The 23,676-nt window shown below is 42.5% G+C and overlaps 1 protein-coding gene across 3 annotated transcripts in view; it reads right to left on the bottom strand.

The window, feature by feature from the left end:
• Nucleotides 1–537: 537 nt before the first annotated feature.
• The window catches only part of epha3 (eph receptor A3), an 81,948-nt gene continuing 58,809 nt past the window's right edge, over nucleotides 538–23,676 (bottom strand). The window contains exons 10-18 of one of the 3 annotated variants that reach the window (XM_058615157.1): nucleotides 23,159–23,284; nucleotides 19,701–19,886; nucleotides 16,940–17,001; nucleotides 15,520–15,729; nucleotides 13,628–13,777; nucleotides 12,760–12,953; nucleotides 8,234–8,389; nucleotides 4,797–4,914; nucleotides 538–3,503 (exon numbers count right to left, since the gene is read on the bottom strand). In XM_058615157.1, coding sequence (XP_058471140.1) covers nucleotides 4,833–4,914; nucleotides 8,234–8,389; nucleotides 12,760–12,953; nucleotides 13,628–13,777; nucleotides 15,520–15,729; nucleotides 16,940–17,001; nucleotides 19,701–19,886; nucleotides 23,159–23,284 — 1,166 coding nt within the window. In that variant the 3' untranslated portion in view covers nucleotides 538–3,503; nucleotides 4,797–4,832. The remainder of the gene's footprint in view (nucleotides 3,504–4,796; nucleotides 4,915–8,233; nucleotides 8,390–12,759; nucleotides 12,954–13,627; nucleotides 13,778–15,519; nucleotides 15,730–16,939; nucleotides 17,002–19,700; nucleotides 19,887–23,158; nucleotides 23,285–23,676) is intronic. The other 2 variants (XM_058615166.1, XM_058615147.1) reach the window with 2 other exon arrangements.

The raw sequence follows: 23,676 nt of genomic DNA, 5'->3' as shown, positions 1-23,676 counted from the left end.
AAATGATTTTATGTGAAAGGAAATGTGTTTAATTCAAAGTTAAAACAAATGGTGATACTGTCATTTTTTCCAAGTCGTCGGATGAAAATTATAATTTTGTAAAGATGCAAAGTAGGCTGTGCGTATTTGACCATGCTCACAGTGTGCGTTTATTTTTACACACATCTTGCTCACTTTTCCAAACGTTTCCTCTACTTTGTAGTGACTATTTCTCGCAGTGAGGATATTGGTGGTGAAGGTCCGTCTTGGATATGAAAGAACTTTCCATGGACTCTGTTCAAAATTGATTTCCCCGTGACCTCGGTGATTTGAAGCACCTGTCCGTTAAACTACACACGTCAGTCGGATGATCGGTGGCTTTTATTCGGAAGACGGCACATGCCAAAATAGTGGAATGTAAAATAAAAAGATGACGCCCGATTTACGAGTGTTCCACTCACATATGGGAATACGCTTCCACTTGAAAGGGGGAAAACTTAATTTATGTGTCAGTATTTAGTTTCATCAAGTAATAAAATAGACACACAGAAGCAGGTCTATCATCATCATCATCATCATCCATTTTTTGGAAAATATTTTGTGAATATTTATTATAAAAATATAAATGTTTCCACTACAAATCATTTTACATTAGTAGACAAGGCCATCTACATTTGCACACGTAAAACTCTCACACAAGACACAAGTCAGTCTCGAGACAGAAACGAAGGAATCTGGATACAGGTATGCATTATAACAGTATTGCTCTCTCAGATGTCTCCGGATTATAAAGTGAGTCGAAAAAGAAAAAAAACCCAACACAGGTAGCACTAACACATAATTTACCGTATATGCTACAAAAGAAGAAACCAACATTGCTCCGTATAATGTTAACAAATAAATAATAAAATAACCATAATTACCTTTTTATTGTAGAAAAAACAACCAGAGATGACAACTATAATTGAAAATAAGATAAAATATAATACAGATGTTTTGTGTCTCTTTTTCTTTTCTTTTTTTTTTAATTAAAATGTTGCACAGTTTTTTTTTTTGATTTATTTCTTTTATACATACAAACATTTGTACAAAGACGGATGACCGTGTACATAGAGTGGGATCTGTAGTGCTAGTTGCTATGATTATGATGGTTTTATGGTATGTACATGCTAATTCAGACACGTAGCAGCAACAGCAGCATCCACAGGTAGACCAAGTAACAGAGGAACGACTGGTAACAGTGAACAGGGCTGGATTTCCTAAAAGCACCGTAATCACCCCCCTCCATTCATTAGATAACCTTAATTTACAGCCAAGGCAGAAATATTTCCATTCAAAGTGCTTAAAAATTGTAAAGTAAGTGCTTGGAACAAGCTTAAAGACGATGGCACCCCTGTGATCGAATGATACCCATCCGACGGCACAAAGTACCAAAGTGCCCGTTTAGAAATACTCATTGAATGGGTGACATCGGAGCAGGAGACTGACGTCTTTAAGTTTGTATTTCATTGCAAAAGAAAATGACCTATGTTCTTAGGTGCCTTGAGGAAATCTCATCCTGTGCTTGGATACTATCTCAGAAAGTGTTGGAGCTCTCTTTTCCACACCATGTCCCAGTGAGAACACTGAAAAAGAATCAGGACTTGGATAAAAAAAAGAATTTTTTTTGCTTGATGATCCCATCTTGAACCAACCCTATGCAAAGCTACAGTACAGGAGGCACTCTCCTTTTTTTGCCTTCAACACACTGAGATTTATGGATTAAGAGCAATTTTTCTTGTCACTAGAAACAATGTACTGTAGTAAGGGACAGATTCAACATGGTTTTAAAGGCCCGGGTCCAACTGAAGGCTACATAGGTTCTCCAACACACTTGGAAGGCAAGGGTGAGGCGAGGGATATTCAGCCGCAGCATGCAAGACTCGTCGCTAAACTGATACACGTCAGCACTCTATGTTTTGCATTCGCTCGACCGAGATGAATGAATTAACAGCTGATTCATTTCAAACTAGAACAAAAATCCCTTTGAAGACAGATCCCAAGTGGCTTTTTTCTTTTAGTAAGTTACGGACTCAGACAAAAGCATATCGACTATATTATGTTTACACTCTCGGCGAGAAGCAGTGGGAAAGACGGTGAATGAGAACACATCAAACGTCTTGGTTAAGGAGATTATACCTGATGTTTCGTGGGGCTGATGTCCATCTGCTTACCCGAGGAGGGAATCTCAAGTACAAACTCTTTCCTAGTTTTGAAACACTTCCACACAACAGCATAGGAAGCAGAGGACCGTATCGCACTGCTTCATCTTATTTAAGTTGTTTTTTCCCCCCTCTCATCAATTTCTCCTTTGCCACTTCCACCTTTTTCTTGCTACCTTCTCTCTTAACCTGCACTCTCATTGTTTTCTATATATCATCTCTCTCTCTCTCTCTTTCTCTCTTTCTCTCTGTTTCTCCTTGTTCATGAAATTAGACCCAAAAAGTATGCATCCTGAGATTTCTCACAAAGGTCATTCAATTGCAGGAACAGCAATAAAAGTGTACAGTATCTGCTCATAAGCACACAGAACATGGATGTGGCTATGTTACGGCCCCCTGTGCCGTCAAAGCACAGCGCTCGCGACGTTATAAATGTGACAGACTACTTAACTGATAATCATTATTATTATTGCTTCTTTTTTCTTTTTTACTGTATGTGAAATGTCAACTCAATGCAAATGCTATAGATTAGAGCTACAGAGTAAAATGGCTCGGATATTGTCTCGGTGTGTGTGTCCCTACCAGCTCAGGTCTCTCGTGGATAGAGACAGTAATGTAGGTAGTTTCGAGAAAATCTCACGCCTTCATTAGTCCAGGACGGGGTGTGGGTGTGTGTAGGGGTGGGGGTGGGGGGGGCGGGCAGTCCACCTTCATGTGAGTTGCTGTTGTCTGCCATGCACCACCACTCAAGGCATCGTAGCTGTTTCACCGCCTCACACCACAGGCTGGTGTGAAGAAACCGTCCGTCAGTGCTGCCTGAACCCTTTTAGCAGTCAAGGGAAGCTGATGCTGATATAAGAGCTCCTGCTTCTTTGTTAGTCCAGTCCTTCCCCCGCGTCCAAGCCCCGAGTTTTAATCCACCGACCACCCCCCTTGGCTCTCTTCTGCCCCGCCTTCTCTCGGATTAGTCTGTAAGGCATCTCAACTTGGGCATGGAGGGATGGAGGGTTGAAGAGTCAGATCTATGCTGTGTTCCTCCGCGTCCTCCAGCAGGACTTAAAAAAAGTGTCTTCAAAACAATCAAAGCCCTCCTCACCTGACTCATATATTCTCCCTCCATATCCATCCATTTCTAGTTTGGATACGCAGCCACTGTGTCAAGAGTCTGATTTGCAAACCGCAGTCTTTTAACACAGACACACGGGTGGGTTCATGTTTTAAACAGGTACTGGGCCGTCCTTGGTGTGGGAATCTAGGGCTTTGAGGCTGCTCACGATCTTCTTCTGCGGTCCGACAATAGCCACTCCAAACTTTTTCAGATCCCTGGTTGTGAAGGAGAGGAAGAGAGAGGGGAGAGACAACAGTGAGGTAGACGAGGAGGAGGAGGAGGAGGGGAAAAAAAAGAAGATGAAAAGCTTCGTTAGTGATGAAGCTTTGACACCCACACGGCATTTAATGACATGCTCCCAGTGCTGCTCCTTTCACTTTCCCATGAAGCTGCCATTCACAAAGGACTGCATTTCCCAGAAGGCCACTGTGCTAACACATATCTCTGAAGGAGGTGTGTGCGTGTGTGTGTGTGTGTGCCACCCACTCTCCATCACTAACAAAGAGAGAGGTGGGCCTGTGGGACTATACACTGACAGCTGCTATTATGACCCTGTCAGGGGAAGAAACCATCGCATGGACCTCAGCAGCGAAAGAAACCTATTTTCCTAAAGCTGGATTTCTTTGACAGTAAAAGCTGGAGAGGAGCAGCACTGGTTCCTGTGTGGACCATAGCACAGTCAATCAGATGTATGTGTTATTAATACTTAGTTACTCCGTGTAAAGATTAGTGACTCACTGTACATGCAATCGGGAGTTTCAAACACTATCAGTTGTATACATGTTATTATACGTCACACATACCAAATAAACACAGACGTTAGTTTGCTTAATTAAAATGGCAAGCCTCGTTTGAAACACACACACACACACAGAGACAAAAACAACCTTTAACTGCATAATAAATACACACAGCATTGTTGAAAACACAAGTGAAAGCACATTATTGCACCTTGTCAAATGGTGATGATGTTGCATTAGTAAAAGCAGTGGGGTTGCAGTTGAGGTGGTGGCGTGTTTTTTTTGTTTTTGTTTTTTTTTTTAGAACAAACTCACTCAGCTAAAGAGATCTAGATATTTTATGTAAAAACAGATGCATTTTGTAATACGCAAGCTGAAGATTTAGTTTGCCAGAGCAGACAGTGCAGCACAGGTTTAAAACACACACACACAAAAAAAACCCCCACCAGAAAATCACAGACTTTGCTTCACTTTGTGGTCAAATATAAAGGGATAGTGCTGTAACTGGAAGCAGTACAATAAACACACTATTTGAGCTCGATAAAAGAGAGACATTAGCTCTTCCTTTTCATTCACACACAAAATATGAATGAATATTTTAAGACAAAGCTAAATTGAGCTGCCATGGAAACTTAACTATTGAGCTCGACACACTCCATGCTAACTAACTATCCCTTTACAAATCAGAGTGAAAGCCAATCAGTGGTTCTGAAGGAAAGTTACTGGTCCCAGGCATCGGGGGGGCCGAGGCCCTCATCCACCACCCACCATCCAGAGCCTGAGGGGGCGTAGAGGAGCTGGACATTAGAGAGTGGTGATCCCCATGGACGGCTCCCATTCTGGGCATGTGGCAGGTGTCACGTGGACCTCCGTCAGAACCACTCTACTGAGACACAGCCAGGCCCACCAACATTAATACATTGCACTGGTTGACACAGATATGCCGTCTCTCCAGGATGGCATCTGAAGCACAGTGAGTTTCATCATCTTTACTATATATCCTACAAGTCCATAAAAGTGCTATGACAGTAACTTCACGGTTTGTGGACATGATAGCAAAGCATTTATGACCTCATATACAGAAAATCCCATATTTACTGGAAAAAAAACACAAAAACAACATCTGAAGATTCCATGTGAATTAAAAACATAAATCCAAATCATACATTGTTCACAGAAAAGGGCATTTTTGCTAGGCGATGCCGAGGTCATGATAGATTCTTTTGGGATATAATGATTAATCATTATCAGATTTACATAGTGGAACAAGAGGGAGGAGGGAGAAATATCTGTGGACTGACCATCGGTTCAATTACATTTGAAAAGCAAACAAAATACATATAGCACGCCATAATATCAACTGCAAGACGACAAGATAACAATGTTATGATAGATTACAACATAGGGGATGAGCGGTGAAGTCATATATATATATATATATATATATATATAAAACAAAGCCCCAAAAGTCTCCAGTGCACCGTTCTAGCCTCATTATAGCAGCAGTTACACCATTACAGCTACGTTTGAAATACTGACACATGATAATTAATCTCTGCTCTGCTGGAGAGCTGCTCTGTTGAGAGTCAAAGCACAGAATATCACTAAATCTTAAAAGACACACACACACAATTATATGAGAGAGAGTAGCAGCTGAAAGTTTCTTTCTGCAGTGTGTCACATTGTTGATTCAACAATTCCCATCATCCCACTGCAATACCTCTTTTGGGTTTTTCCTCCTCGAGTTTAGATTTTCATGAACAGAAAGCAAACGAACGCAGCCGCTGCAAACGACTTACGAATACACACGGGTGCATGAAACTGTGTGATTTGTGGCGTCATTTCTTTTTTCTTTCTTGCATAAAGAACGTATATTCTGCACGAGCGTAGTGTAGGACAGTGAGCCCAAATGAGTCTCTCTTGAATTGCAATGAGGCGCCGGGTCGTAAGACTCAATACACACCGTGTTCCAAACGTGATCACCCTAAAACACGGCTATTAATATTTGCCATTGAGAGCTGTAAACATTTGGATTTGTGGAGTCCCCCTCCGTGTTCTAGTTGGCCCAGTGGGGTGGACTTAGAGCTGCAATAATAAACACAAACCTACTTTGACTGGGGGTTTTTTTGACGGTAGAACTGTGGTGCTGACATCCATCATCTGTGCTGCAAGGGAGGTGCATTTCTGCAATTATGTGAGTGATGACACCTACTACCAGCCACACTGTGGTTGTGTAGCATACGTTGGTGTACAAAAAAACGATGTCTGTGTTAAGAATGCTTCCCTTTGTTCAGCCAATTTGGTCAAGTTAAAAAAAAAAACAACAAAACGGCCAAAATGATAAGTCCTCATCACTCGATTCTATCATGTCTCAAGAAATGACTTCCATTCCTCCCGTAGATGAGTCAGCACCCTGCCGCCAAGTATGATTACTACTCCTTAGAGGTCAGTGCGTTGCCAAGCCTTGTGCTGAATATCAAGGACTAGATTAAGACTGTACGAATCAATACAGCAATCTATATTGAGCGATGTAGAGTCCCAGCCAAGGCTGCTAGCCTAGTATCTGAGCTAGCCTTGAGTGCCCTAGCTACAGCCTTCAGTGGATTAATACTACAGTGATCCAATTTAGGGCCGAGCTACAGAAAAACCATTGTAGACTGATACGATTTCTTCAGTACAAGGTTACGCAATAGCAACTCATCCAGCAGTGTACTTTGTCAATACCAGATGTGGATTTCCCACTCCGCTGTGCAAGCTTTTTGTTTGATGTTTCATAATCCTTGTGCCGAGGAGAGGTTCTCACCGATGACAGATTTGTTGATTAGTTTTAAATCGTTAAGGTCTGGAGGAAAAAATAATGTATAGTCCTGTACCTTTGAGGGAAGAAACGGAGCGATGGAGTCGAGCAGAGAAAGGAATGCAAAAAATGTGTCCTCCGCATAGGCAAGCGCTCTCCTCAAAGAAAACTGGACTCAGCCCATGTTTCTTTGGTGCATTTAGTTTAGAGCTGAAACAATTAATCGAGTACTAAATGAATCGACAACTATTTTGATCATCGATTAATCGGTTTGAAGCTATTTTCATGATTAAAACAAGATTTCCAATTGTTTAAGCTTCTTAAATGTCAATATTTTCTTCATTTCTTTGCTCTGGGTAACAAAGAAATGATTAAAAGTAAATCATTTTGGTTTGTGGACAAAACAAGACATTTGAGAACATCATCATTTTCTGATATTTTATGGACCAAACGATTAATCGAGAAAATAATCGACAGATTAATCGATTATGTAAATAATCATTAGCTGCAGCTCTAATTTAGCTTAAGGCATCACACATTACAGACTGATTTCTGTATTTCAATGGACTCCAGAGATTATAAATGGATGGTCTTACACTAAGTACAGCAGTTACATCCATAGCTGCAACACAGAACATTGGTTCCTCACTGCCTCAGCTGCCGCCGTTACCACAGGGAAGGACTTCTTTGATCACAAGGATTTAAAAAGTCCAATACTTTACAAAGTCACATTCCACAAAGGTTTAATAAGCAGCAGGTCATCAGAGCAAGAGAGGTTGGGAGAAAAATACACATTAAGAATAGAAAAGTTGTCACCTGTCTTTTTTTGCACACCAAAGTGAACCTGAGTTTGGGTTCATTCATCATTCTAACCTTCCAGTCAAATATCATACTTTAGTTGACGTTACAAGACCAATTTACTACAGACACTGTGTAGATAAAGTATTCATAGATGCAATATTTGTATTGCTGCATGCCTCCCGACAGCGTGCTGTGTCCTGAGCTGGAAGAGTGTGCAGTGCGTTGCACAAGGTAAGTTGTAAAGCCAAACAAAAACTACCCCCAGTGCAGTGAATATCGTATGAACCCTAACCCTTACCTTCGAATGTTAGCCCCCCGCAAATATTTTCTTTAAAACCTCCAGTATATTTTTTTTTCTGTCTGTTTTTCTTGCCTCTCATCCCCACTGTCTATACTTCCTGAAACTCACTATTACACCTCCCACTCCCTCATCTCTTGTTTGCTTTTTCGGTTTCTCTCTTTCTTTTCATGCTCTCACCTGCTCCTTCTGTGCCCGTCATTATACAGTAAATGACCACGAGTCTCAACTGGACACTTTTAGTCAGGGTTCTATAGCTCTCTTTACTTTCTGAGAACAACTGGTGTGTGTGTGCGTTTGTTGCCTTACTCTGTGGAGGTTTTGGCCAGGGTGTCGCAGGAGCTGTAGCTGACCCCAGAGAAGGCCTCCTTGCAGGGCAGAGTCCTCATTCCATCCATCCAGTCGCCCATCGTCCCCATGGAAGGAACCTCTGAACTGCTCCTGTCCAACAACAAATTGGCAGGCCTGAGAAGACAGAGGGGAAGAAGCAGTTCATTATAATTGTCATATAGGACACACGACCTGGACAGTTGTCCTCTACTTGATATAAGTGGCGATAATAGTTTTAGGAACACAAGGTTACTGGGGCCAAGTGGGTCACCAGCACCAGAGAGATGAACCTTCTACTGCGGATCCCCATTCAAGCACAATTATGCGGGCAGGCCCACGCTGCTTCATCCACGTGAATACAGTGAGTACCGTATTGATATTTAGTGCCTTGACGCTGACCTTGTCCTTTTAGGATACAGCAAGTCAGCAGTGTTGCGGACGAGAAATGGTAGCGATAAAAATAAACTTCCCTAATGTGTGACTCTATATCCTGCAGGTGGATGCCAGGATGGAAACAGAGCTCACAAAAAGCTAGGTGGGCAGCGACAACATTCTGTTGCAGGATCCGTTTACAGGGGCCAACGCAGGAGCATCGCTGGTAGAACAAGAGAGTACAGGACACTGTCAGCAAATACACATGCTTTGATAAGACTATTTGTCATAGTTTTACTCAGGTTCGGGTTTAAAAATTGAATTTGACACAGGATGTAGCAGCGGAGGTTTTTTTTTTTACGAGGAATGACATTTTGTCCTTTTAAACTCTACTGTTTCACTAGATCGTGAACATAATGCACACACTGTGCTTTCATATCTGTACATGCAACCACGTGCAACCATGTACTCAGCCTGCATGTGTCACGACAACACACAGCGATTCTATCACATATTAAACATATTCAAGAACAAGACTGCTAACAAAAGCGGCATCGGTTTCTGTCTAACTTCATTACTGTTTCCTGCAGTTCATGTACCACGCACGGCAGTAAATTCCAATATTAGATTTGATTAGACTTGATGGTTTCAATTGGATCAAATCAAATTAAAAGAACTGCTTTGAGCTTCAGAGTGCTCAGTCAACAGTAGAGGGTGAAGGAACGGCTGCAGGCACCGCTCTGACCGCCTCTGATTGATGTTTGCCAAAGGAAGAGGAAGGACGAGGCAGAGAGACACACAGAGCAAAGACGGGAGCTGGTGGCGAGGCTGAGAATGATAAAGAAAAGCTACTTCCTTTATCAGTGTCTGATCTATGATGTCACCACCGATGCTGGGTTTAATAAAAGTGTTGTTTTTTGTTTCTGTGAAACCCGATCACATCAAGGCAACGAGAGATGGAAAACTAGGTCAGAGCACATGAGAACAAACTGGAACCTACAACACAAACAATAACCAAATAATGGTGAGATCACTTTTTTTTGTGTGCTTATTGGCGAGGTTGAAAAGGCACAAGCTGCACCTAACTTACAGATTAGATAAAGGCATCTACGTCAAGAGAGGCACAAACACACACAGGGGAAATAGAGCCTTGGCAGCACAGGACAGGAAAAGGGGAAGTTGGTGAAGACTATTCATAGCCTTGTAAATAAATTCATTAATATAACAGGAAGTCCACTTCCACCTGACTGATTCGGATTGGCAGGGAATTTTGGAGCCATTGTGTGTCAAAGATCGAGGAGGTATTACCTTCAGGGGATGAAAATGGTGCATCATTTTCAACTCTCCTGAAATGGATTTTTCTTAATCATTTTCAAATGAATATCATTCTTAATTAATTATTCTCTTTGATGCCGATTCAGTTTATTTAGATTAAAAAAAATAAAATAAAATACAATTAAATGGATGTTAAAACAGACATTTGTCACGCTTCCATCAGGCAACAATGTCAGAAGGCCCACACAAAAGTGGCACTGCATCTCAAACTAAGGCAGGGAAAAATGAAGATAAAAAGGGGGGGAAAAAAAGATGGTGGAGTGGGTGTTGTTACAATTATTGAGTCTTTTCCTGCCAGATCAGAGGCTTGTCAAAATGCCGGGGCCCCCCAGGACCCCCTGGAGAGACTGGTTTGTAAGAAAAAAGGGAATTATAGACAGTAGGGATGGTTTGCATGGGAAAGTGAGGGAGTGAGAAAAAAATCTTTCTTTCTTTCTTTCTTTCTCCTGTTCTTTCTGGAAAAACAAAATATAAATCTCAGTTTTAACCCTTGGTTTGTCAGTATACAAATGTTGCTATTTTTAAAAAGAGGATTATTGATCCTTTCCTCCACACCTTCTCATATCTCCTCTCCCCCTGTGCTTACTTTACCCCTCTCCGCGTCTCCTCCGAGAGGTAAACTGCAAATGACCTTGTCTCCCGTGCCATATCGTTTTCTTTGTTTCCTTTGTTGTTACATTCTCAGCAACATCTCCCCCAGCAGCTCGAGAGACAAGATGACTGGAGAGGAAACGGAGAAACTGAGGGACGTGATGAAGGGTAAAATAGAGAGAAAAGAAAGCATCGGTCTGAGGGCAGAGGAGGTTTTCAAAAACCCCTCATGGACTTCACACCATAAAACATTGCAGAAAACAACCGCTCCAACCGTGGGATGTATAAATACACCGGAGAAGGAACACAGCCCACCCTCTTTCTAGTTTTCATTTCCCGTCCCTTCTTTTGCTCAATATTTCATTCTTTTGACCTCTAAATAACCAGGGCGGTGTAGTTTCTTGTTTTAAAGCTCTCGGGGGAGGAATGAGGTGGATGCGGAGTGGAGCATGAACACATTCATGGGACAGTGTGGGAGGAATTCACCTCTCGCTGTGTTACTGGGACAGTTCCCAGGGTGTCACTCGGAGAGGTCCGATTGATACACGGGGCCAATGTCAACCCTATTAGTTGAGAATTTGATACGTGACCACTGCCTCGGCTGGATGTGATGAATATGATGTAGTTTGAATCAATACCGCTCAGGTGGTCTGAGGGAAGCTATTAACCTACATTTCTTCGAGTGTGACATTTTGAATTTGCTTCCAGTCGAACATGCATGATTCCTAATTTAAATGCTTGATTTAAATGCATCGGCTTGAGATTCTCTGTAGATTTTAATAATAAAGTTACGTTTATTTCCCGATACATAGACTTCTGCTTAGACCATTTGGCTTTTTGATTTATTCTACAAACTGAGGACGTTTCCTGATAGTGTGCCTTTTATGTTTCTGATCTTTGGTTCAGTTACTGGTGTCACTTTACCAAGAGAAACCGTTCTGGGCCAAAATACACATGAACATAGATCTTAGCTCAGTTCCAGCCTTACAACAGGAAACTCGTTAGCTCTTGTTTCAGCATAATTTCCACCTCCGCCGTAACAACTTAAAAGGAACGAAAGATCCGCATTTACTGGACAGAGTTGATTTTAAAATGAAGCACAGTGTAAGTGATCTTACCAAGTTGATTTATTGGTAGATTCACAGAAGCTTTTCATTTAGTCCTAAAGAGAAAGGGTTTAAAAACCATCTCCATCTGCAGCAGTGCATTAGTGACACTGCACAAATCAACGCACATGAAGGGAACAGTCTTTCCGTTTTGAAAACAGTATAACTGTAATCTCACATTTAGTCACACAGTAAAGTCAATAGTATAGACGGCAGCCTCTAACCCTAACTTGATTCTCATTGGCCCCATAATTAGTCTCTTACGGCCAACCTTGGCCCAGTGACTCCAGTCCCTCTTCGTCCGTGCAGGGACACTAAACTCTGACCTGGTCACAGCCCCAAACTCTCCAGATGCTCTACTTTGGTAGTGGGCTTCGGTCTGGGCTTTGAGGAGGAGGAGGAGTGGGTGCTCCATTAACCAGCCAGGACAGCCTGAGACAAACGAGGTGTGTGGAGCTGAGTGCAGCTGCTCCTGCTGTGCTACTGCTGCCACCACACACACACACACACACGCACACACACACACTATTCTCATAAATCACTATAGCCGCCTCTGTCGGCCAGCCTGTGCTCGCTCTGTGTTAAAAGGCAATCAGGAAAATTACATGCAAACTCCAAGGGACCTATTTTCACTTTCTTAAGAAATCATTAGTCAATGTTATGAGCATTGACGTCTCCATAATACCATAGTCGCCTGCTGTAGACCTAATGCATGTTCCCCTACCCGGCATAGAACTGTACATGCGCTGCCCTGGTTCCCCCATGGCCCCCTGGGAGACAATGCCTGTCCCAACAAAGGACAGGGGAGGCACAAAGGGTGGGTATAGAGGAGGAGGGACAAAGTAAGTGGAAAAGTAAGGGAGGGAATATATAATTAGACCGCATGAGAAAGTAAATAAATATTCAGTGAAACTGTTTAAGGACAATAAAAGGGGAGGAGGAACGTCATAAGTGGAGTTAATTTGCACATAACACCCTGCAAAGAGAGGAAGGAAGAAGAGTTCCTGTGCAACCAGGCATCCACTGAGCAGAAAAGACATCTATATCCTTTTTCTATTAGCCCTATCCACTAAAAATGTAATTGTGGTCCAGTGCACTTACCTGGATGTAGTGTTGGCTGTGATTTTGAGGCTACCGGGGTTGCGTATGAGTTTATCCAGGATGCTGACTATCTGTTCAAACTTGGGCCGGTTATTCCTCTCCTTCTGCCAGCAGTCCAACATCAGCTGATAGAGGGTTGCTGGACAGTCCATGGGCGGGGGGAGACGGTAGCCCTCGTCTACAGCTTTTATTACCTTTTCGTATGAAGGGAAAAGCAAAGATAGGAAAAGTGACATTATGAGATACAGTCAAAAGTGTGTGTCCTCAGAATACTGCAACAATGCTTTCATAAATAGGAATTTTTATATGCTAAAAAAAGTTGAACACAGGCCTTTCTGTTCCGTGTGTGTGTGGGTTTTTTCTCGGGGTTCTCCAGTTTCCTCCCACAGTCCAAAAACATGCAGATTTGGGGAAATTGGACACTCTAAATTAACTGTGAGTATGAGAGTGGATGTGGCCCTGAGATGGACTGATGACCTGTACAAGATGTACCCCGCCTCTTGCCCTGTGTCAGCGGGGATTGGCACCAGCGCCCCTCACAACCGTCATGTAGAGGATAAAGCGGTAGAGGATGGAAGATGCTAGAAGAAACTAGTTCTAAATATTTGAACGTCCTCTAAATCAATGAGTTCCTTTATTGTTCGCGGACTTTCCGAGTGCCGCCTTGTCATGTCTACCTCTGATTAGCCTCTCCGTCTCTTCACACCACTCCGAGCATTAAATAAACATCAAATGTGAGGCAGTGAGAGTTGCCGCTGCCTTTGCACACTCGAACGAAACTTGTCAAATGTGCCAAGTTGGCAACACTGGGAAGGTGCACCACACAGACATTCCTGCTTAAGGAACTGGGTAACTTGGCAGTACTTACATCCTGATTGGACATCTCCCAGTATGGCCGCTCCCCATATGACATCACCTCCCAGAGCACAATGCCGTAGCTCCAAGCATCACTGGCTGATGTAAACTTCCTGTAGGCAATGGCCTCTGGTGCCGTCCACCGAATGGGGATCTTACCTCCCTACGAGAGAAGAGAGAGAGAACACAATGAAAGAGTCTGTCAATCTGCCACTGAATAAATCCAAATATGGTCTGAGGTCTTTTATATTCAGATATCAGAGCGCACTGTATCAAACAGACAACAATGTGGGAGATGTGGTGTAAATGTGAGGATTTTAAATATTACAAATTACTGCAACTTTAGACGGCGTGGCCCCTAGTTGTATTCTAGTGAAATAAAATATACAATAAAGGCTCATGTGTATGTCGCATGTAAAAGGCCTACATCTGTTAACCCACATGGGCTCTGTGGTTTGGACTGCGTGATGGTGATGTCAACCTCAGTCCCACAACTGTAACACTTATCTGAAATAGTATCGCTATTATTCACTGTGCGGCGTGGACGGCGCGCGGTGAAACTTGCTTCATGTTGCCCACAGGAGCTGCTGAGCCTCGTGGAACTGACTTGCAGTGGAAAAGTTGAGTGTCCCATTGATTGATTCTCTTTCGCACACTGACAAGTATAAACATTCCAACAGAAATATAAGGTTTTCTTTTCTTAAAATCCGGGATGTGAAAACAGTTGAGCTTTAGAGTGGTAAAAATATTGATCAATGCTCAGTTTGAATCAAAATGTGTCAATATCAACTCTGAGAACGTCAACATCAGCTGTGGAAAAGCTCATTCATCAAACTGCATCAGTGGCGTGTGTTGTCTATTGCGTTTGTCGTCTGCGCAGAGAACCAGGACAAGTGAAGGGAAAACCGAGCTGGGGAAAGAAGGCCAGCGGCAGCCAAAGCTAACAGAGTCATTGGCGAAGTCGCTGGGCTCCAGCCTGGTCTCTTTCTCACACACAGACACGCAGACTTGCGTGACCCCAAAGGAAATTAGGAATCTATGACACATATAAACACACAATCACACAGGATTGTTCCAGAAAGAAAACATAATACAAAGTGCAGACGGACACACTGTCCTCGCGGTCACCATCTGCGGCACAAAGGGGCTAAAGTGCGAGATGCACAAACAAAAAAATGCACCGTACTTGTTACATGCGTGCGTGTGTGCGTGCGTGGCACATTGTCAGTTACTGTCAAATGCCAGTGGAGTTTATTATTCTGCCTCTTTATTTCAGATTGTGTGTTTCTGGGAGAAAGGCACATGGTACGCTGACTGTTTATTTTACAAGCAATACTGTGCCAGCTAATTATACAGTGTTTCACAGGGATGCACGCATGATCTACCACACCACAGGGTCCCATGATGGTGTGTGAAGGACGGACACACACACACACACACAGGTTTGCACAGCTATCCTTTTAAGGACATGCACGGACTTCCATTCATTTGGACAGCGTGAAAGTATTTTACTTCAGTTCTTTTAGGGAGGCTTTCGATAACCTGCATCTGTAGCATCGACAAATTCTACAAAGCACTGACAGGGGGAAGTTGAGGGACATACAAAACGTCCTATCAATGTTCTGCATTCCATCATTGCACACACAGTCCCCCAGCTGTTGTATGCTGTCATTTCTGTGCAGTGACCTGGAGATTTGGGGGCTTTTATGGATTTGTGTTGGTCTTATCACACAACTTTTTGCCTCTGTGTTCCTCTCTCTTCCCATGGCAGAGGGATGTAGTGTGTGTGTGTGTGTGTGTGTGTGTGCAGGGCAGGAGATTGTATATAAAACGATGCATTTGTGAAGAAATACAATAATGCTGACACTTATTTCCTTTTGTTTGTGTTTATACTTCTCAGCTCACCCTGGTCGTGTAAGCAGCCTCCGCGTCGTCCTCCAGCACCCGGGACAAGCCGAAGTCTGATACTTTACACACCAGGTTGCTGTTGACCAGGATGTTTCGAGCCGCCAGGTCCCGGTGAACGTATCCCATGTCAGAGAGATACTTCATACCCGAGGCGATGCCACGCAGCATCCCGACCAACTGGATTCCTGTAAACTGGGCATCATGTCTCTACAAAGCAAGAGAGACAGAGAGAGAGAGTGAGAGAGAGATCGATGATTAAAGGTGGAAAATAATTGCTGATTGTAGCCGTTTTACTGTTTGTCGTATAAAACAGTTTGACCTTTCTGATTACTTGATAACAATGCAGCATATTCACATTACTATTCACTCATGTGTGGAATTGGGATGCTGTGTTTAAAGCAACTATACAAATGTATATATCTCTATTTCAGCTTACATGTGTTGTATGTAAGTATAACTATGTTCTGTGGTCCACTGCACAGATGTCAATGTGGGGAAGAAATATAAACAGAGACAAGGTGATAGCCGACAGCAAAGGCGGATAAAATACTCGTTGCGATATAAGTACGGTCGTTTTCACTCCGTGTTTGGTTTAGCATGTGAGCACGGGCGCAGTTTTTCCCCCCGCTCTTCACATGCGACGTCGTTCGTGATACGCTTGTAAGATGAGTTTGTTTTCCTTTGAAAACGAGCCAGGACGACCTCACCTTCCATATCGTCTCGAGCAATTAGTAGCCGGACCACCTGGCTTAGTCACCACAAAGCTCTCACGGACACAAGCTGCAGTCATATGCTTTGAGTCTGTGCGAGCGTGTTTGCACACATGACACATTTTCAGTGAAAAACAGCAGGTCAGGAAGCAATGGCTACTTCTGTGTGTGTGTGTGTGTGTGTGTGTGTGGATGCTGTGCAGACACATGTGGAAAAGGAGCTGAAACAGGTAACATGTGATTTCATGGCAGTGTTGTGGCTTGGCCGATGTCCTTTGGTTCGTTTCAGTGACGCGCGTCTATTCCTGTTTAAGACACAGAGGCAAGGCAAGAAGCAAAACTTCATCCCCATCTGGGAGACGAGTGGGAATTCACATCGTAAAACTTTAGCATGTGATTAGCCCCTAAATGGAGAGTACAGCAGACAGCAGTCGGAATCAAACAACCTCGCATAAATGTCACAGTAAAAGGAAGCGGGGAAAGTTTTAGCTGTTTGAAATTGGCAAAAAAAAAGCAAAATGACCTTTTCATTAAAGGACATTATGAAAATAGAAGACAACATATACACTTAAGAGCTCATTTCTTTGTATTCTAATGAGTTCAACACACTGCATCCAGGCCTATGTGAAGACAGATGTGCATATGAGTGAGGATTTACTTTGTTGTGCACTTATATCGTAAAGTGTGTGTGTTTGTGTGTTACATACTCTTAAGAAGCTGTCCAGGGATCCGTTCTCCATGTATTCCGTGACAATCATCACCGGTTTACCTGTAACAGAAAAGAGGACGCTGCATCATCTGTATTGCTCACACAATCGGGGCAGTGACTGTTTTCTGTCCAGCAGAAAACCTCAGATTTATTCTTTGAAGCAAGCAAAGACAAAGGGGGGGGGGGGGGCTGGGTGAACAAGGAGAGCTGAACCTTGATATAAGGCAGACACACAACACTGTACATGTAGGTAGGTTGAACTTGATCTCTTGCTTGTTGTCTATTCTTTATCTCTCTCTCTGAGTGAGCCCAATGAAACGATCTCAGTCAGGTTTTAAGGCTACAGCAGGTCAGCTGTCCACGTGTGACATCTTTATTCCCGTGGAAGACCTGGCTGTAAATCCCCTTCTGCCCACTATCATCTGCACCTGATCAGACTACAGCTGACTTAAGGGTTTATTACTGAGGAATAAAAGAAAAGAAAAACAACCATCGACCGTTGTTAAATGCACAGCATCGATGTCTGAACTGCTCCGTGTGCCAGGCGACTCTGTTCCCGCCGCTTCACTCTGCGTTTTATTCCGATTAATGTGCCCTCCTTCCTTTTCTTTATCGTCCTTTTCTTCCCTCCCTACCTTTTACAACTCGCTCTTCTTGCATCTATTGTGACCTCCACCACATCTGGTATAAGTGGAGAGCACGATGGACTCCTTTGTGAAACTAAACAGATCTATTGTAGTCTTACCGGAAAACATCGAACATATGATGAAAGTTAACGGATTCAGTATCTTAAATGAAATCATAATATATATATATATATATATATATATATATATATATATATATATATATATATATATATATATATAAATGAATATACTGTATCGCAGTATCCCTGTGAGACTGTCAAAGCGTAATAGGTATACACAGATGGATGGATATGCCGTTAATGCATCCCTATATGACTTACATGTTTTGATCATCATTAAACAAACATGTCTGCATATGAAAAATGGGAACATGCGTACAATCTGCCCTCCAATCTGTTTTCTATCTCCTTTTACCATTCCGACTTTCTACTCTTCCCTACACTGGCAACAATGATAAAGGCCCCCAAGCCCCTTTTGTTCTGTAAACACAAGTGTGCACAAGTGTGTGTGTGTGTGTGTGTGTATCTATAAATGTGCAGCCAAAAACCAGCAGCAAGGTAAATGGGGTGTGAAAGTCTGAGGATTATTAAGAATTAACGGGAGCAGCTTAATAAATCACCCTACCCTGATATGTCTGTGTGTGTGTGTGTGTGTGTATATACAGAGTAGTGAATATTGAACTTCCGCTGTTAGTTTAAAGGCAGCAAATGATCCAAAAGCCCTGTGTTATTGCAGTGTTTCTCAGTGGACTGGAAGAGTGGTGTAAGACGTGTTAGACGAGCCGTCCTGAGGTTGACGGATTACAAGCACACACACGACTCTTTCACTCTCAGTGACGACTAACGACGAGGCTCTAAGTCATGTGTGTGAATGTGCTCTCTTTGCTTAGACTTTACTGTACATGTACTTCCTAAATAGGTTTTAGTTGATTCACGTTTACAGTTGTTCTGCTCATGACAAAAGATGCATTTCTTAAGTGAAGGTGCATGTGCTTAACTTTCTATTACACCTCGAAACGATCACATATTGTGCATTTTTGTTGAATTAAAATGATGAATCTTTGATGAAACTTTTTTGGACCCACTGACTAAAGTGTTTTTTAGACATAAAGGCTTCATTCATCAAACCAATACGGTTGGAATATCAATCTGTGGCCATTTCCACTGCACACTTTGAAATCTGATGTTGGCAATACTGCTTTTGATTCCAATGGATGCATAGAAAATTTAAGAGTCAGGACGCAATTAGGTTTCTAAAAATTACACGGGAGAAATGGACATAAAAAAAGAAAAAGAGACAGAATAAGAGAAACCAAAAAATCAAGGGCATAAAGTGAGGGGGAGTTCTTCAGGTATTTCATTCGACTCTTTAGAATAACATGGCAGAGCTACTTAATAAGCCCGGTGCCGCAGGGAGAGATGGAGGCCAGGCCCGTTTCTCAGCGACAAAGTTCACACTCATTATTTCCTTTTTTCTGCAGTCATTCCTTTTTAAAGAGGCTTTCTGTGTGCTAATGATAGTCTTATAAAGAGGCCCAGAAGGGAGCGACTCAGAGATATGGATTTATGGATTTATGCCCGCTTTGGACACAGGCTTTGATCAAAGCACATTGATCTGCAGAGATTTACACCGCGGCGACTCAATAAAACTCCTGTGCTCTTTCACAGAACTGTCAGCCACTTTGCAGCCATTTGTCAAAGACAATTGTAAATCCGGAATCGGTAAAAAGTCTCTGCAGGTGTTAGATCTGTGATGGAATGTGAATACAAATCATGGCCCGTCTTCAATTCAGTTCTATTCTATTCAGTTCTATTCTATTCTATTCGGACATAATTTGTGATCATTTTTGACAAATGTCCCAAATATTTGACGCCCTTAATTAAATTATCCCAGCATCCATGGTGATTCTTGTGAGACTGAATAACCGATTACAGATCTTTTATTTATTTATTTATTTATTTATATGTTTATTTCGGTCATGTCAGTTAGATCACTCATCACACATCATCGTAGTATAGTTCACACAATACACATAACTGAAAGGGAAAGCGGGAGAAGCCAAAGCTTATCTAGTCCCGCCCCCATAATCACTTCACAAATTGCACTTACTGCGTGTCACCACCCCCTCCAGCCTGATGATGTTGGGGTGGTCAAACTGTCCCATGATGGATGCCTCTGCCAGGAAGTCCCGCCTCTGCTTGTCAGTGTATCCTCCTTTAAGCGTCTTGATGGCGACACAGATCTCCTTCTTATTGGGCAGCTTCAGGCGGCCACTGCACACCTCACCAAACTCACCTAGGCAGAAAACACAGGTAATCCATTTTTTGAATGTATACAAATCTAGATTCCATCTTTCTGACTAATGACAAACTGGAGCGACACAATACAACTGTACAAAATGGTCCAAATGTTCATCTATGTGTATATGTATACGCCTGAGGGACAGTTGATGTGAAAAATTCAACTGAATATTCATATTTTATTAAGGAAAAAAAAATCTTCTTCCCTTTTTAATTATTAATGTATGGGTTAACAGAAATAAAAAGTCACTTGTTACATTTGCAAATACTTTAAACTGGGTCTTATTCTTTTCACTGGAGTATGGGTTGTGTTAGTCTCCAGCATTGTCGAGATGTAGGAAATGAGGACAAACGCAAAAAGGAAAAAAAGAACTGGTTTGGGAAAGAATAATTGGAAAATTTTGTGCTAAAACCACTTAGTGTAGCATGAAATCACATGTAACTATCAATCAAATCGTACCGTACAGTCCAAATAATGTCCCGATGTTTTAAAACAACTCCAAACTGAACAGACAGCGCGGTGACCTTTCAACTTTCTGTTTATTTCAAACCAAAACACCGTGCGACTTAACATCCACTCCGGGAGAGATCAATTAGTATTCATTGCCAGCGTGTGTGTGTGTGTGTGTGTGTGTGTGTTTATTTCAGCTCCCACTTGTGTGTGTGTGTGTGTGTGTTCACAAGGTAAGCTTTGTCGGCAGGCTGGCCACTTCAAAGGCAGCCAGCCATGTTACAGCTGGTGACAGGGATTTGGCAAGACTGCAGAGGACGAGCGGAGTGTGTATCATTTGCCCATGCATTTGTGTGTGTTTCTCCATTGTGTAAATGCATATTGAGTGTGCTCATGCGTGGTGATGTCAGTGGTAAGACATCTGCACATCCTGTACAGTCCTTTCCCATAGCAGCTTTGGATCAGAGCGCATGGATCAAGTCTTGGACTGGAAGGAATGGGGGTCTGGAAGAACTTAGCCAGAATAATTACAGCCTGTCCTTTCCTGCCCTGCTCTGCTCCGTTCTTCTGGCCGTCAGCAGTGGACACATGAGCCAGGCCAACACACCTTTTTTTTTTTTTTTTTATGCGGTCACTCCAAGAAAGAAGATCCAGGTTCTAATGACGCTTGATTAGGGCCACTCGCTGCTTTCCTGTTCTGAACAGAGCTGCGTACAATCCCACTTTGATGTTTGAGGCTCACCCATGTAAAAAGCATGGCGCCTGTGCTCTGTTTTTTAACACACAATCACTGATTGGCAAGCAGATCAAAGTCTTGTTAACATTGTTTAATGAAGACAGATGGGAAGTGAGGCAGGGATGGAGAGAAAAGGGAGCTGTATCCTACTCCATATTGTTCAGAGTTTGTATATAGCTTTAAAAAAAAAGAAAGTCTTCTGTCTCTTTATTGAGGACAAATCAGAATTTAAATGTTGGGCTATTTTATGAAAAATGCTGCTGCGGCATTCATTGTACAAGTATTTTAAAATATGCCTAAAGCTATGTATTGTTTACATTAGACGTCTTAAAGTACCCCTCTTCAGTCTGAACATGTGCGCATACTCAGTATTATAATGAAGAAAAAAGGGGAAAATCATGATCATGAAGATTCCCACAGACAAATACTTCCTCGCCTTTCCATATCTGACCTCTAAAGAAGAAAAGCAAACCCAGCCCGACTGTGATGAATGTGGTTTGTCTTTGATGAGTACTGAGACAGTGGTATATGCGTGGCGGCGTGTAGCATAGTCCAGCGTGGAGTCAGGTATCCGAGTCTCAGTTATTCTGACAGCTTTAAAGTGTGCAGAGCTGCCGGGACTCTGGAGACCGCGGCCTGCTGTTCTGCACTCTGCGCTTTACTCTCTATACATTCTGTCGGGCACTTGACATCAATCACAACGCATTTACCCCTGCACTCCTGCTCCTCTCCTCCCTGACAACGAGAGGAGAGGAGATATTTGTTTTTACTGTTGCAATAATTAGATTTAGTTTAGTATTAGAGCATTAGGTCAAATAAAAAGAGCTAAAGGGAAGGAGGGAAGGAGATAAGGAAAGGGAAAGTAAAGTAAAACACATTTCTACACGGGACATCAATTCTTTCTTCACATTCCCAGCTGTGCAGTAAATGCCATAGAGTTAAACTAGCTAGCTGCTAGGAAAATGTAGATATATAGAAATACTTAAGGCACTGACGTTTTCTCTGTGCTTATGCAGTTGGGGCAACTTTGTCATCTAAATGGAGCATTACAGAGTAAAAAAAGCGAGAAAGTAAAGTTAAATGCCACCAACTTGGCAATTTGCTTGCTTTGAATAAGGGCTTGTCCACACAGAAATGGGTGTAGGTGAATATGTATAGTTTTTTTTAATCTTATTAGCGTTTCATCCACACAGAAGCAGGCCCCAGAGTGGAAAAATCTCAAAATGCCCCCTTTATGTTTTCCTGCAGACAACAGCACTACTTTGGGAAAACAATGATGTCATAGTGCACTGGCACTCACTGTCTCTATCCACTTCATCACTGTCAGTGTTTTGCCAACTGCATTCCTGGAAAAGTAACTAAAGTCAGCCCGAAAAAGGTGCTGGATATCACTATAGAACACGTCCCGTCCTCAGCGAGTTCAGACACGGGAGTGAAGAGGAAAAACTGAAACTGAATGGTAAAATAAGGGGAGGAGCAAACCAAACCTATTTTTCCTTGGGTCAATCAGGGTCCATGCAGAGTAGTGATTGTAAAGCACACGGTCAGCTGCACTCTGTGTTGTATGTGTGGTCACAGTGATTCTCTCTCTCCCTCTCCGTGTCTACAGTCAGATCGACTCTCCGCCCACAGCAAATAGAGGTAGACGAAGCTCACTCGTGTGGCACAACTGACAATTTCCTTTTCGGAAGGTAGTTAGGGTGATGCCAGAAAGTCGCTTGTCGTTTTTTTGTGAAAAAAAAGGTCGGCAGGTGTCTGAAAAGTCAGTAAATATTGCAACAAAACCACTAAAATACTGTTGTTTGGTGATTTTTACTTCTATTATTTCCTTTCCTTTACCCTGTTTTGGTTCATACTGTCACTGCTTCTGTGATTTGCAGTCATTTTGGTGGGTTTCCTGTGGATGATGGATTTCATTTCCTGAAACGATGCCGTGTTTAGGGGTGAACTTTTTCAAAAACAGCAAAGAAAAATAGATTGTTTGTGCTTTCGTTCCGTTTCAGTGTGGAAAGGATGGGACCTAACCCCTGAGGAAAGTGTGCGTGCAGTATGGTAGGCGTTGTCATGTGTTTCTTCTCACCTGCTCCGACAACTTTGTCTATGGCAATGCACGAGGCGTCCAACTCTTTGGCAAACTCATGCACGGCCTGGCTTGGATCCTCGTACGTGTGAGGGTCCACGTAGGTCCTGATGCCCGGCAGACTCACTGCAACAGCAGAAAATGCATAAAAGTCATTCAAAAAATGTCTTTACACCCTTAAGTCCTCTGAATATCCCAAACTTCAGTCAGAACACACACAAAACATATCACTAATGAGCGTCTACTTGATGTTGTCTTCGGTGTCTCGGTACACAAGCTTTAAAAATGAATTCCCTTTAAGGAAGAAAGAAGATGGGCTCTCGACAGGAGGCGGCTGATACAGAAAATTGTGTGTTAGATACACAGACGCTTTAATGTTCAACAATATGGCATGCGTCCAAGTAAAGCTGTTTTTATGTGTTTACGCACATTTTCAGTTTGGAAAAATCAAGGCCAGATGCACACACGTCGTTAAACTCAACGGATTAGTGATACAAAGTCACATGGTACGACAACAT

Source organism: Solea solea, chromosome 2, assembly GCF_958295425.1.
Source record: "Solea solea chromosome 2, fSolSol10.1, whole genome shotgun sequence".
Lineage (NCBI taxonomy): Eukaryota > Metazoa > Chordata > Actinopteri > Pleuronectiformes > Soleidae > Solea > Solea solea.
Note: the sequence above shows the minus strand (reverse complement) of the source record. Positions and strands in the feature narration are given on the sequence as shown.